Source organism: Ischnura elegans, chromosome 4 (genome assembly GCF_921293095.1).
Source record: "Ischnura elegans chromosome 4, ioIscEleg1.1, whole genome shotgun sequence".
Taxonomy (NCBI): Eukaryota; Metazoa; Arthropoda; class Insecta; order Odonata; family Coenagrionidae; genus Ischnura; species Ischnura elegans.
Window position 1 is genome coordinate 27,438,442 of NC_060249.1, and position 12,026 is coordinate 27,450,467.

At 53.9% G+C, this 12,026-nt stretch overlaps 1 protein-coding gene across 1 annotated transcript; it reads right to left on the reverse strand.

The window, feature by feature from the left end:
* Nucleotides 1-380: 380 nt before the first annotated feature.
* Nucleotides 381-2,720, reverse strand: LOC124157374 (S-antigen protein-like). The gene is made up of 3 exons (XM_046532044.1): nt 2,521-2,720; nt 1,017-1,262; nt 381-813 (listed from the first exon to the last, which is right to left on the reverse strand). Exons 1-3 carry the CDS (start codon nt 2,718-2,720, stop codon nt 381-383), a joined length of 879 nt encoding a protein of 292 aa, XP_046388000.1.
* Between the last annotated feature and the right edge of the window lie 9,306 nt (nt 2,721-12,026).

Genomic DNA, 12,026 nt, shown 5'->3' on the forward strand with positions numbered 1-12,026 from the left:
GTCAACTTGTCCCCTTGTGCTCTTGTCCCCTTGTCACCTTGTCCCCTTGTCACCTTTTCCCCTTTTCCCCATGTCCACTTATCCTATTGTCCCCTTGACCCTTGTCCCCTTGTCCCCTTGCCCCTTGTCCCCTTGTCACCTTGTCCCCTTGACCCCGAATCCCCTTGTCCGCTAATCCCCTTGTCTTCTTCTCCCGTAGTGACCTTGTCCCGTTGTCCCCTTGTCCCCTTGACCCCTTGCCCCTTATCCCATTGTCCCCTAATCAGCTTGACCCCTTGTCCCCTTGTCACTTTGTATCCTTCTCCCCTAAGCCCATTGACCACTTGTTCCCTTGTCTCCCCTGACCACTTGTTCCCTTGGCCCCTTGTCCCCTCGTCCCCTTATCCCCTTGTCCCCTTGCCCCCTTGTCCCCTCATCTCCTTGTCCCCATCTCCCCTTGCCCCCTTGTCCCCTTGTCCCCCTGTCCCCTTGTTAACATGTCCACTTATCTCCTTGTCCCTTTGCCCCCTTTCCTCTTGTCGCCTGGTCCCCTTGCCCCCTTGCCAGCTTGTAACCTTGTCTCTTTGTCCCCTTGCCCCTAGCCCACTTGTCCCCTTTTCCCCTAAGTCCCTTGTCCCCTTGTCCCTTATTCCATTTCTCTCCTTTCCCCCTTGACCCCTTGTCCCCCTCTCCCCTTGCAACCTTGTCCACTTGCAACCTTGTCCCCTTGTCCCCTTGTCCCCTTCACCCCTTGTTTTACTGTCCCCTTGTCCTCTTGTCCCCTTATCCCCTTGTCCCCTTATCCCTTTCTCCACTTCCCCATTCTCCCTATTTCTTTTTCTCCATTTCTCCCTTTATCACTTTCTCCCTTTATCCAGTTATCCTTATATCCCCATATCCCTCTTTCCCCATATCCATTTCCCCCTTATCCCTTGTCCCCTTGTCCCCGGGTCCCATTGTCCCTTAGTCTACTTTTCCCCTTGCCCCCTTGTCCCCTTGCCCCCTAATCCCCTTGTCCCCTAGTCCCCTATGCCTACTTGTCCCCTTGTCCCTTTGCCCCCTCACCCCTTGCCAGCTTGTCCCCTGGTTCCCTTTTCCCCTTGACTTCTCGGCCCCTGGACCCCTTGTCCCCGTCACCCATAACCCTCTTCTCTCCTTGCCCCCTTGTCCCCTTGCCACCTTGTCCCCTTGTCCCTCTGTCCGCTTGACCAATTGTCCCCTTGTCCCCTTGTTCCTGTTCCCCCTTGGCTCCTTGCTCCCTCGTCACCTTGTCCCCTTTTCCCCTTGCATCATTGTATCCTTGTCACCCTGTCCCCTTGCCCCTTGTCCCCTTGTCCCCTTGTCCCCTTGCCACTTTTCCCCTCACCCCTTGTCCCCGTGTCCCCTTGTCCCTGGTCCCTTTGTCCCCTTGACCCCTTGTACCTTTGTCCCTTAACCCCTAGGCTCCTTGACCCCTCTCTCCTCGTCCCCTTGTCCCCTGTTCCACTGTCCTTGCCCCCTTTTCCTCTTGCCCCCTTGTCCCCTTGCCCACCTGTCCCCTTGTCTTCTCCGCCCCTTGTCCCACTGTCCCTTTGTCCTCTTGTCCCCTTACCCCTTGTCCCTTTGCCCCCTCACCCCTTGTCCCCTTCTCCCCTAAGCCCATTCCCTCCTTGTCCCCTTGCACCCTTGTCTCCCTGTCTCCTTCACCCCTTGTCCATTTGTCCCCTTGTACCCTAGCCCCCTTGTACCCTTGTCCCTCTGTCCCCTTGCCCCTTGTCCCCTTCTCCCCTCGTCCACTTGCCCCCTAGCCCCTTTTCCCCTCATCCCTTGACCCCGTGTCCTCTTGTCCCCTGGTCCCCTTGTCCCCTTGACTCCTTGTCGCCTTGTCCCCTTGTCCCCTTGTACCCTTGTCTCTTCACCCCTAGGACCCTTGTCCCCTCTCTTCTTGTCCCCTTGTCCCCTGTTCCACTTCTCTTTTTCCCCCTTGTCCCCTGGGGCCCTTATCCCCCACTCCCCTTGCTCCCTTGTCCCCTTGCCCACTTGTCCACTTGTCCCCTTCTCCCCTTGTCCCACTGTCCCTTTGTCCTCTTGTTCCCTTATCCCCTTGTCCCCTTATCCCTTTCTCCCCTTCCCCCTTTCTCCCCTTCCCCCTTTCTCCCTCTTCCATTTTCTCCCTTTCTCACATTGTCCCCTTGTCCCCGAATCCCCTTGCCCCTTATTCCTTCGACCCTTGCCCCCTTGTCCCCTCGACCCCTTGTCATCTTGTCCCCTTGCGCCCTTGTCCCCTTGCCCCCTTGTCCCCTGGTCCCCCTATCCCCTTGACTACTTGTCCCCTTGTCCCTTTGCCCCCTTGCCCGCTTGTCGACTTGTCCCCTTGTCCCCTTGCCCCCTTGTACCCATGTCTCCCCTTCCCTTTGCCCCTTGTACCCTTGTCCACTTGCCCCTTGACCCTATGTCCCCTTATCCCCTTGACCACTTGCACCTTATCCCCTTGCCCCCCTTACCCCTTGACCCCTTTTCATCTTTTCTCCTTGTCCCCTCCGCCCCTAGGCACCTTCTCACTTTGCCACTTTGTCCACTTGCCTCATTGTCTCCCTGTCCTCCTGTCCCCTTGACCACTTGTCCCCATGTCCTGTTGCCCCTTTGACCCCTTGCCCCCTTGTCATCTTGTCCCCTTGTCCCTTGCCCCCTTGTACCATTGTCCCCTGGTCCCCTTGTCCCCTTGCGCCTTGCCCCCCTGTCCCCTTTTCCCTGCACCCCATCTCCCCTTGTCCCCTTGTCCGCTGGTCCTTGTCCTCTTGACCCCTTGGCCCCTTGTCCCCTTGACAACTTGCCCCTTATCCCCTTGTCCCCTTGACCCCTTGTCCTCATGTCCCTTTCCCCCCTTAGGTCACTTGTCTATTTGTCCCCTTTTCCGCTTCTCTCCTTGCCCCCTTGTCCCCTTCCCCTCTTCCCCTCTTCTCCCTTCCTCCCATTCCCCTTTTCTCCCCTTGCTTCTTTACTCCTTGTCAACTTGTCTCCTTGTCCCCTTGTGCTCTTGTCCCCTTGTCACCTTGTTTCCTTGCCCCATGTCCCCATGTCCCATTGTCCCCTTGACACTTATCCCCTTTCCCCTTGCTCCTTGTCCCCTTGTCACCTTGTCCCCTAGACCCCCGGTCCCCTTGACCGCTAAACCCCTTGTCCCCTTGTCCCCTAGTCATCTTGTCCCCTTGTCCCATTGACACTTTGCCCCTTATCCCATTGTCCCCTTATCAGCTTGACCCCTTGTCCCCGATCCCCTCGTCCCCTTGTCCCCTTTTCCCCTTGTCTACTTGTCCCTTTCACCCCAAGGCCCCTTTTCACCTTGCTTTTTTGTCCATTTGCCTCATTGTCTACTTGTCCTCCTGTCCCCTTGACCACTTGTCCCCTTGTCCCTTTGCCTCCTTGCCCCCTTGTCACCTTGTCCCCTTGTACCCTTACCCCTTGTACCCTTGTCCCCTTGTCCCCTAGTTCCCTTGCGCCTTGTCCCCTTGTGACCTTTTCCCCGCACCCCTTCTCTCCTTGTCTCCTGGTCATCTTGTCCCCTTGACCCCTTGGCCCCTTGTCCACTTGTCCCCTTGTTCCGTTGACCATTTGCCCCTTATCCCCTTGTCCCCTTGACCCCTTGTCCCCTTGTCGCCTTGTTCCATTGTCCCCTTGTACCCTTGTCCCCTTCTCCCCTAGGCCCCTTGTCCCCTTCTCCCCTATGCCCCTTGTGCCTTTGACCCCTTGGCCCTTGTCCCCTTGTCCCCTTGTTCCCTTGTCCCCTTGACCACTTGCCCCTTATCCCCTTGACCCCTTGTCCCCTTGTCGCCTTGTTCCATTGTCTTCTTGACCCCTTCTCCCCTTCTCCCCTTGTCTCCTTGTCGTCTTGCCCCCTTGTCCCCATACCCCCTACTACCCCTTCACCACTCCTCCCATTCTCCCTTTCTTCCCTCGCCCCTTTTCCCCTTGTCAACTTGACCCCTTGTGCTCTTGTCCCCTTGTCACCTTGTCCCCTTGTCTCCTTTTCCCCTTTCCCCCATGTCCACTCTTCCCATTGTACCCTTGACACGTGTCTCCTTGTCCCCATGCCCCTTCTCCCCTTGTCACCTTGTCCCCTTGACCCCCGGTCCACTTGTCCGCTAATCCCCTTGTCTTCTTGTCCCCTAGTCATCTTGTCCCCTTGTCCCCTTATCCCCTTGACCATATGTCTCTTATCCCATTGTCCCCCAATCAGCTTGACCCTTTGTCCCCTTGTCACCTTGTACCCTTCTCCCCTAAGCCCCTTGTCCCCCTGACCACTTGTACCCTTGTCCCCTTGTCCCCTCGTCCCCTTGTTCCCTTGTCCCCTTGCCCCCTTGTCCCCTCGTCCCCTTGTATCCTTCTCCCCTAGCCCCCTTGTCACCTGGTCCCCTTGTCGCCTTGTCCCCCTGTCCCCTTGACAACTTGTCCTCTTGTCTCCCTTTCCCTTTGCCCCCTTTCCTCTTGTCGCCTTGTCCCCTAGCCACCTTGCCACCTTGTAACCTTGTCCCCTTGTCCCCTTGTCGCCTTGCCCCTTGTCCTCTTGTCCACTTGCCCCCATGTCCCCTTTTCCCCTCACCATTCTCCGCTTGTCCCCTTGTCCCCTGGTACCCTTTTCTCCTTGTCCCCTTTTTCCCTTGTCCCCTTCACCACTTGCCCCTTATCCCCTTGTCCCCTTGTCCCCTTGTCTCCTTGACCCCTTGTCCACTTGTCGCGTTGTCCCCTTGTCCCCTTGTATCCTTGTCCTCTTCTCCCCAAGGCCTCCTGTCCCCTTGTCCCCTTGTCCCTTTCTCCCCTTGTCCCACTGTCCCCTTGTCCTCTTGTACCCTTATCGCCTTGTCCCCTTATCCCTTTCTTCCCTTCCCCTTTCTCCCTCTTTCTCTTTCTCCCTTTCTCCCCTTTTCCCCTTATTACTTTATCCATTTTTCCCTTTCTCCCAACCTCCTCTTTCTCCCTTTATCCCTTTCTCCCTTTATCCCGTTATACCTTTATCCCCATATCCCCTTCTTCCCTTATCCATTTCCCCCTTATCCCTTGTCCCCTTGTCCCCGGGTCCTCTTGTCCCTTTGTTCCCTTTTCCCATTTCCCCTTGTCCCCTTGCTCCCTTGACCCCTCATCCCCTTGTCCCCTTTTCCCCTTGCACCCCTATCCCCTAGCCCCTAAGTCCCCTCGTCCTCCTGTCCCCTTGCCTACTTGTCCCCTTGTCCTCTTGTCCCTTTGCCCCCTCACCCCTTGTCCCCTTGTCACCTTGTCCCCTTGACCCCTGGTCCCCTTGTCCGTTAAACCCCTTGTCCCCTAGCCATCATTTCCCCTTGTCCCCTCGACCCCTTGACCCTTTGCCTCTCATCCCATTGTCCCCTTATCAGCATGACCCCTTCTCCCCTTTTCACCTTGTACCCTTCTCCCCTAAAACCCTTGTCCCCCTGACCCCTTGTTCCCTTGTCCCTTTGTCCCCTCGTCCCCTTGTCCCATTGTCCCCTGGCCCCTTGTCCCCACGTCCCCGTGTCCCCTTCTCCCTTGCCCCGTTGTCCCCTTGCCCACTTGTCCCCTTGTCCCCATGTCCCCTTGACAAATTGTCCCCTTGTATCCTTGTCCCTTTGCCCCCTTTCCCCTTGTCGCCTTGTCCCCTTGCCTTCTTGCCACCTTGTACACTTGTCCCCTTTCCCCTTGTCCCCTTTTCCCCTTGTCCACTAGCCCCCTTGTCCCCTTTACCCCTCACCCTGGTCCCCTTGTCCCCTTGACACCTCGGCCCCTTGTCCCCTATTTCTTTTGTACCCTAGACCACTTGGCCCATATCCCCTTGTCCCCTTCTCCCCTTTACCCCTTGTCCCACTGTCGCGTTGTCCCATTGCCCCATACACCCTTCTCCCCTTCTCCCCTAGGTCTCTTGTCCCGTTGTCCCCTTGTCACTTTTTCTACTTCTCTCCTTGCCCCATTGACCAATTGTCCCCCTCTACCCTTGCCACCTTGACCCCTTGTCCTCTTCTCCTTTTGCCCCCTTGTCCCCTTGCAACCTTATCCCCTTGTACCCTTGTCCCCTTGTCCCCTTGTCCCCTTGCGCCTTGTCCCCTTGTCCACTTTTCCCCGCACCCCTTCTCCCCTTGTCCCCTGGTCCCCTTGTCCCCTTGACCCCTTGGCCCTTTGTCCACTTGTCCCCTTTTTCCCTTGACCATTTGCCCCTTATCCCCTTGACCCCTTGTCCCCTTGGCCCCTTGTCCCCTTGTCGCCTTGTTCCATTGTCCCCTTGTACCATTGTCCCCTTCTCCCCTAGGCCCCTTGTCCCCTTCTCCCCTAGGCCCCTTGTCTCCTTGACCCCTTGGCCCCTTGTCCCCTTGTCCCCTTGTTCCCTTGTCCCCTTGACCACTTGCCCCTTATCCCCGTGTCCCCTTGTCCCCTTGACCCCTTGTCGCCTTGTTCCATTGTCTTCTTGACCCCTTGTCCCTTTCTCCCCTTGTCCCCTTGTCGTCTTGACCCCTCTCCCCTTCCCCCCTTTGGCCACTTGTCCCCTTGTCCCCTTTTCTTCTTCTCTCCTTGCCCCCTAGGGCCTTACCCCTTTCTCCCCTTCTCCCCTCCTCCCATTCTTCCTTTTCCCCCCATGCCCCTTGTCAACTTGTCATCTTGTCCCCTTGTGCTCTTGTGCCCTTGTCACCTTGTCCCCTTGTCACCTTTTCCCCTTGTCCCCTTGCCCCTTGTCCCCTTGTCACCTTGTCCCCTTGACCCCAGGTCCCCTTGTCCGCAAATTCCCTTGTCTTCTTGTCCCCAAGTCATCTTATCCCCTTGTCGCCATGTCCCCTTGACCCTTTGCCCCTTATCCCATTGTCCTCTAAACAGCATGACCCCTTGTCCCCTTGTCACCTTGTACCCTTCTCATCTAAGCCCCTTGTCCCGCTGACCACTTGTTCCCTTGTCCCCTTGTCCCCTTGTCCCCTCGTCCCCTTGTCCCTTTGTCCCCTTGCCCCCTTGTCCCCTCGTCCCCTTGTCCCCATCTCCCCTTGCCCCCTTGTCCCCTAGCCCCCTTGTCCCCTAGCCCCCTTGTCCCCTGTCCCCCTGTCCCCTTGTTAACTTGTCCTCTTGTCTCCTTGTCCCTTTGCCCCCTTTCCTCTTGTCGCCTTGTCCCCTTGCCAACTTGTCACCTTGTCCCCTTGTCCCCTTGCCTCTTGTCCACTTGTCCCCTTGTCCCAATGTCCCCTTCCCCCCTTAGGCCACTTGTCCCCTTGTCACCTTTTCCCCTTCTCTCCTTGCCCCCTTGTCCCTTTCCCCCCTTTTGCCCTTCTCCCCTCCTCCCATTCTCCCCTTCTCCCTTTGCCCCTTGTCCCCTTGTCAACTTGTCCCCTTGTCCCTTGTGCTTTTGTCCCCTTGTCACCTTGTGCCCTTGTCCCATTGTCCCCTTCACCCTTGTCCCCTTGTCCCCTTGCCCCTTGTCCCCTTGTCACCTTGTCCCCTTGACCCCTGGTCCCCTTGTCCGTTCAACCCCTTGTCCCCTAGCCATCATTTCCCCTTGTCCCCTCGACCCCTTGACCCTTTGCCTCTTATCCCATTGTCCCCTTATCAGCATGACCCCTTCTCCGCTTTTCACCTTGTACCCTTCTCCCCTAAAACCCTTGTCCCCCTGACCCCTTGTTCCCTTGTCCCTTTGTCCCCTCGTCCCCTTGTCCCATTGTCCCCTGGCCCCTTGTCCCCACGTCCCCGTGTCCCCTTCTCCCTTGCCCCGTTGTCCCCTTGCCCACTTGTCCCCTTGTCCCCCTGTACCCTTGACAAATTGTCCCCTTGTATCCTTGTCCCTTTGCCCCCTTTCCCCTTGTCGCCTTGTCCCCTTGCCTTCTTGCCACCTTGTACACTTGTCCCTTTGCCCCTTGTCCCCTTTTCCCCTTGTCCACTAGCCCCCTTGTCCCCTTTACCCCTCACCCTGGTCCCCTTGTCCCCTTGACACCTCGGCCCCTTGTCCCCTATTTCTTTTGTACCCTAGACCACTTGGCCCATATCCCCTTGTCCCCTTCTCCCCTTTACCCCTTGTCCCACTGTCGCGTTGTCCCATTGCCCCATACACCCTTCTCCCCTTCTCCCCTAGGTCCCTTGTCCCGTTGTCCCCTTGTCACTTTTTCTTCTTCTCTCCTTGCCCCATTGACCAATTGTCCCCTTCTCCCCTTGCCATCTTGACCCCTTGTCCTCTTCTCCTTTTGCCCCCTTGTCCCCTTGCAACCTTATCCCCTTGTACCCTTGTCTCCTTGTCCCCTTGCGCCTTGTCCCCTTGTCCACTTTTCCCCGCACCCCTTCTCCCCTTGTCCCCTGGTCCCCTTGTCCCCTTGACCCCTTGGCCCTTTGTCCACTTGTCCCCTTTTTCCCTTGACCATTTGCCCCTTATCCCCTTGACCCCTTGTCCCCTTGTCGCCTTGTTCCATTGTCCCCTTGTACCATTGTCCCCTTCTCCCCTAGGCCCCTTGTCCCCTTCTCCCCTAGGCCCCTTGTCTCCTTGACCCCTTGGCCCCTTGTCCCCTTGTCCCCTTGTTCCCTTGTCCCCTTGACCACTTGCCCCTTATCCCCGTGTCCCCTTGACCCCTTGTCGCCTTGTTCCATTGTCTTCTTGACCCCTTGTCCCTTTCTCCCCTTGTCCCCTTGTCGTCTTGACCCCTCTCCCCTTCCCCCCTTTGGCCACTTGTCCCCTTGTCCCCTTTTCTTCTTCTCTCCTTGCCCCCTTGGGCCTTACCCCCTTCTCCCCTTCTCCCCTCCTCCCATTCTTCCTTTTCCTCCCTTGCCCCTTGTTAACTTGTCATCTTGTCCCCTTGTGCTCTTGTGCCCTTGTCACCTTGTCCCCTTGTCACCTTTTCCCCTTGTCCCCATGTCCACTTGTCCCATTGTCCCCTTGACCCTTGTTCCCTTGTCCCCTTGCCCCTTGTCCCCTTGTCACCTTGTCCCCTTGACCCCCGGTCCCCTTGTCCGCAAATTCCCTTGTCTTCTTGTCCCCAAGTCATCTTATCCCCTTGTCGCCATGTCCCCTTGACCCTTTGCCCCTTATCCCATTGTCCTCTAAACAGCATGACCCCTTGTCCCCTTGTCACCCTTACCCTTCTCCCCTAAGCCCCTTGTCCCGCTGACCACTTGTTCCCTTGTCCCCTTGTCCCCTCGTCCCCTTGTCCCTTTGTCCCCTTGCCCCCTTGTCCCCTCGTCCCCTTGTCCCCATCTCCCCTTGCCCCCTTGTCCCCTAGCCCCCTTGTCCCCTTGTCCCCCTGTCCCCTTGTTAACTTGTCCTCTTGTCTCCTTGTCCCTTTGCCCCCTTTCTTCTTGTCGCCTTGTCCCCTTGCCCCCTTGCCAACTTGTCACCTTGTCCCCTTGTCACCTTGCCTCTTATCCCCTTGTCCACCTGCCCCCTTGTCCCCTTTTCCCCTCACTCTTCTCCCCTTGTCCCCTGGTACCCTTGTCCCCTTTTTCCCTTGTCCCCTTGACCACTTTCCCCTTATCCCCTTGTCCCCTTGACGCATGACCCCATGTCCCCTTGGCCCCTTGTTATCTTGCACCTTGACAACTTGCCCCTTATTGTCCCCTTGTCCCCTTCTCCCCTTGTTCCACTTTCTCCTTGTCCCCTTGTCCCCGAATCCCGTTGCCCCTTACCCCTTCACCCCTTGCCCACTTTCCCCCTTGCCCCCTTGTCCCCTCGACTCCTTGTCCCCTTGCCTTCTCCCTCCCACTTACTTCTACCACCTTTACTTCCTTCAACCTCCTCCACTTCCTTCTACCTCCTTAACTTCCTTCTACTTCCTCCACTTCCCTCTACCTGTTCAACTTCTTTCTATAGAGCGTTCCACATTTAGTTGACAGTATGGGCTCTTATGGAGAATCGTTTCCCATGTTAATCTCCATAAGGCCAGGAGCGCGGTGTTGTCAACAACAGCACGAAAATTAAAGTTGCGTTATGCACTGATTAAAAATTTTATTCTAATGTAGAAAAAGGTGCTGCATTCATTGGCGCAATTCAATTCTTCTCGCAATTTCTGCCTGACCGTTGACTGTATTGAATTGAATTTTTTTGCAAAAAATTCTTCACACTATTTTCTGCTTGAAGATCTTAACCAATTGTACAAATATTGAGTTTTTATGTTGTTATGCCGACGTAACACACTTTAGGACAAGAAAATTTTGATTTTTGCAAGGTAAAAAGTAGTCGCTTACTAACTTACGTTTCTTACGTCGTAGGTCCCTATATGCTGCGTACCAAATGTGGAGAAAACTACAAGGTTATTTTTGGTGAAAAAATCATTGACTTACATCAATTCTGAAGCGAGTTACAAGGTTTTGATCTTAAGAAAAAATATTACGGTGCCGCTGGGCGGGCTTCTTGCTTTTTCTTGCGCGCAGAGGGAAAATTCTCGGGCGGAAAAGGAGTTTTTTGTCAATGCATACTATGAAATGTATTTATGTATTCGTTTGATATCCTAAACAGAGAATACCTACTTATACGTCGTAACAGCAGTGTTTTTATCTGAATACATTGATACACGAAAGTAAGCAAGCGGCTTGGAAGTAAGACTCTTTCGCCTTGGGTGTTTAGGTCCCATCGGGGAAACCAAGAAAAAGAATATCTCATAATCTGTACCAAACACTACCCCATCCAGTGCACGCATTTACAAAAGGGGGCTTGGGTTTTTTCTGAGTTCCTTTCATAGGGTACCATAAAACCTGCCCCAAAAGCGACCCAGGCCGAAGGGGCCGAGGGAAGAATTTACGAAGGCGTTCAGTTTGTCATTGCATTTTTTTGGAGTGAACAAGTGTTGTGTGGTGTATTGAACTTGAGAATTGTGAAGTGTGTTTTACACTTATCTTTGCTGTAACACGCCCGATCAATATGTCCGATACAAAGAAGAGGAGAAAAGGTGAGAAGCTCATAAGCCGCGAAAGACGGTTGGTGCTCAAAGTCTTCCCGTACATAAGGAAATCTCTCAGCATTAGTGAGGCCTGCCGAGACGCTTCGAAGGCTACTGGGTGCTAGGAGTTCACTATTTACAGAGTGAGAAAGGAAAGCTCCCATGGTCCATTGGTAACTCCTTCAAAAACTAAAGAAATTAGACAGCCTTACAAAAATTCGAGAGCAGTGATTTTCGACGGTTTGGTGAGATCGGGAATTAGAAGGAAGGTAGGTACATGAATCCTTCGTGAAAATTATTCCTCCGACTTTAAAATCCATCTGAAACCCGGTGAATATGGATAGTATTCTCCCAGATTACAAAAGGACAACACTATATCGTCTTCTTTTGGACATAGGCTTCGTGTACGAACGCAGGGGGAAAAGAATCATCCTTATTCGAAAGGGATGATATTATTCGTTGGTGGCACAATTAATTATTATTTAAGGCAGCTAAAAAAATATCGTCGCGAACACAGGACGAGAGTATTAACAGGCGAAAGTTGGATTAATGTTGGACAAATAGTGAACATTAGTTTGCGAAACAAACAATTAGAAAATCCGCGTCAAGCTTTCCTTGCTGGACTAAATACTGCGCTTGGCCCCCACTTCCCGAGGATGTCGATTTGCAATTATACACGCAGGAACGGAAAATGGGTTCATAAAAGGAGCATCGCATGTGTTTCTGTACAAAAAGAACTCAATGGATGAGCATGAAGAAGTGGGTGGCGAGTGTTACGAGAGATGGTTTGAGCACTCACTTCTTGCAAACTTACCCGAAGGATCAATTATAGTGGTAGATAATGCCTCTTATTACTCAAGGAAATTGGAATCCTTGCCTACTACAAGGTGAAAGAAAGAGAACATTAAGGAAATTAGCTTTGAAGATGTCAGCTTGAAAAGAGATCTTTAATTAACAATAAACCAAGTACGGGAAAATTTAGAAAAATTAAAGATTGATGATGTCTTATACAAAATCGCCTTTCATGTAATACTAGCTAGAGCCAACAAATATTGCATAATATGAAAGGAATAGAAATTTTGTCTCATTCAGGAGCGGCTATAATTTTTATTATCCTTCAATTTATTGTTATTTTTTACATTACAGATTATTCATTATTCAGTTTGTGCATTGAATAAGTACGTAAGTACA

Bases quoted from the DNA above. Each gene is read 5' to 3' on its own strand.
- LOC124157374 (XM_046532044.1), bottom strand. From the start codon at position 2,720: ATGGGGTGCAGGGAAAAGGGGACAGGGGGGCAAGGCGCAAGGGGACAA. The intron at 1,263-2,520 runs GTGAGAAGGTGC...CAATGATGCAAG, and splicing joins CAAGTGGACAAAGTGGCAAA to GGGAAAAGGGGACAAGGTGA. The intron at 814-1,016 runs GTAGGCATAGGG...ATGGAGAAAAAG, and splicing joins GCAAAGGGACAAGGGGACAA to AAATAGGGAGAATGGGGAAG.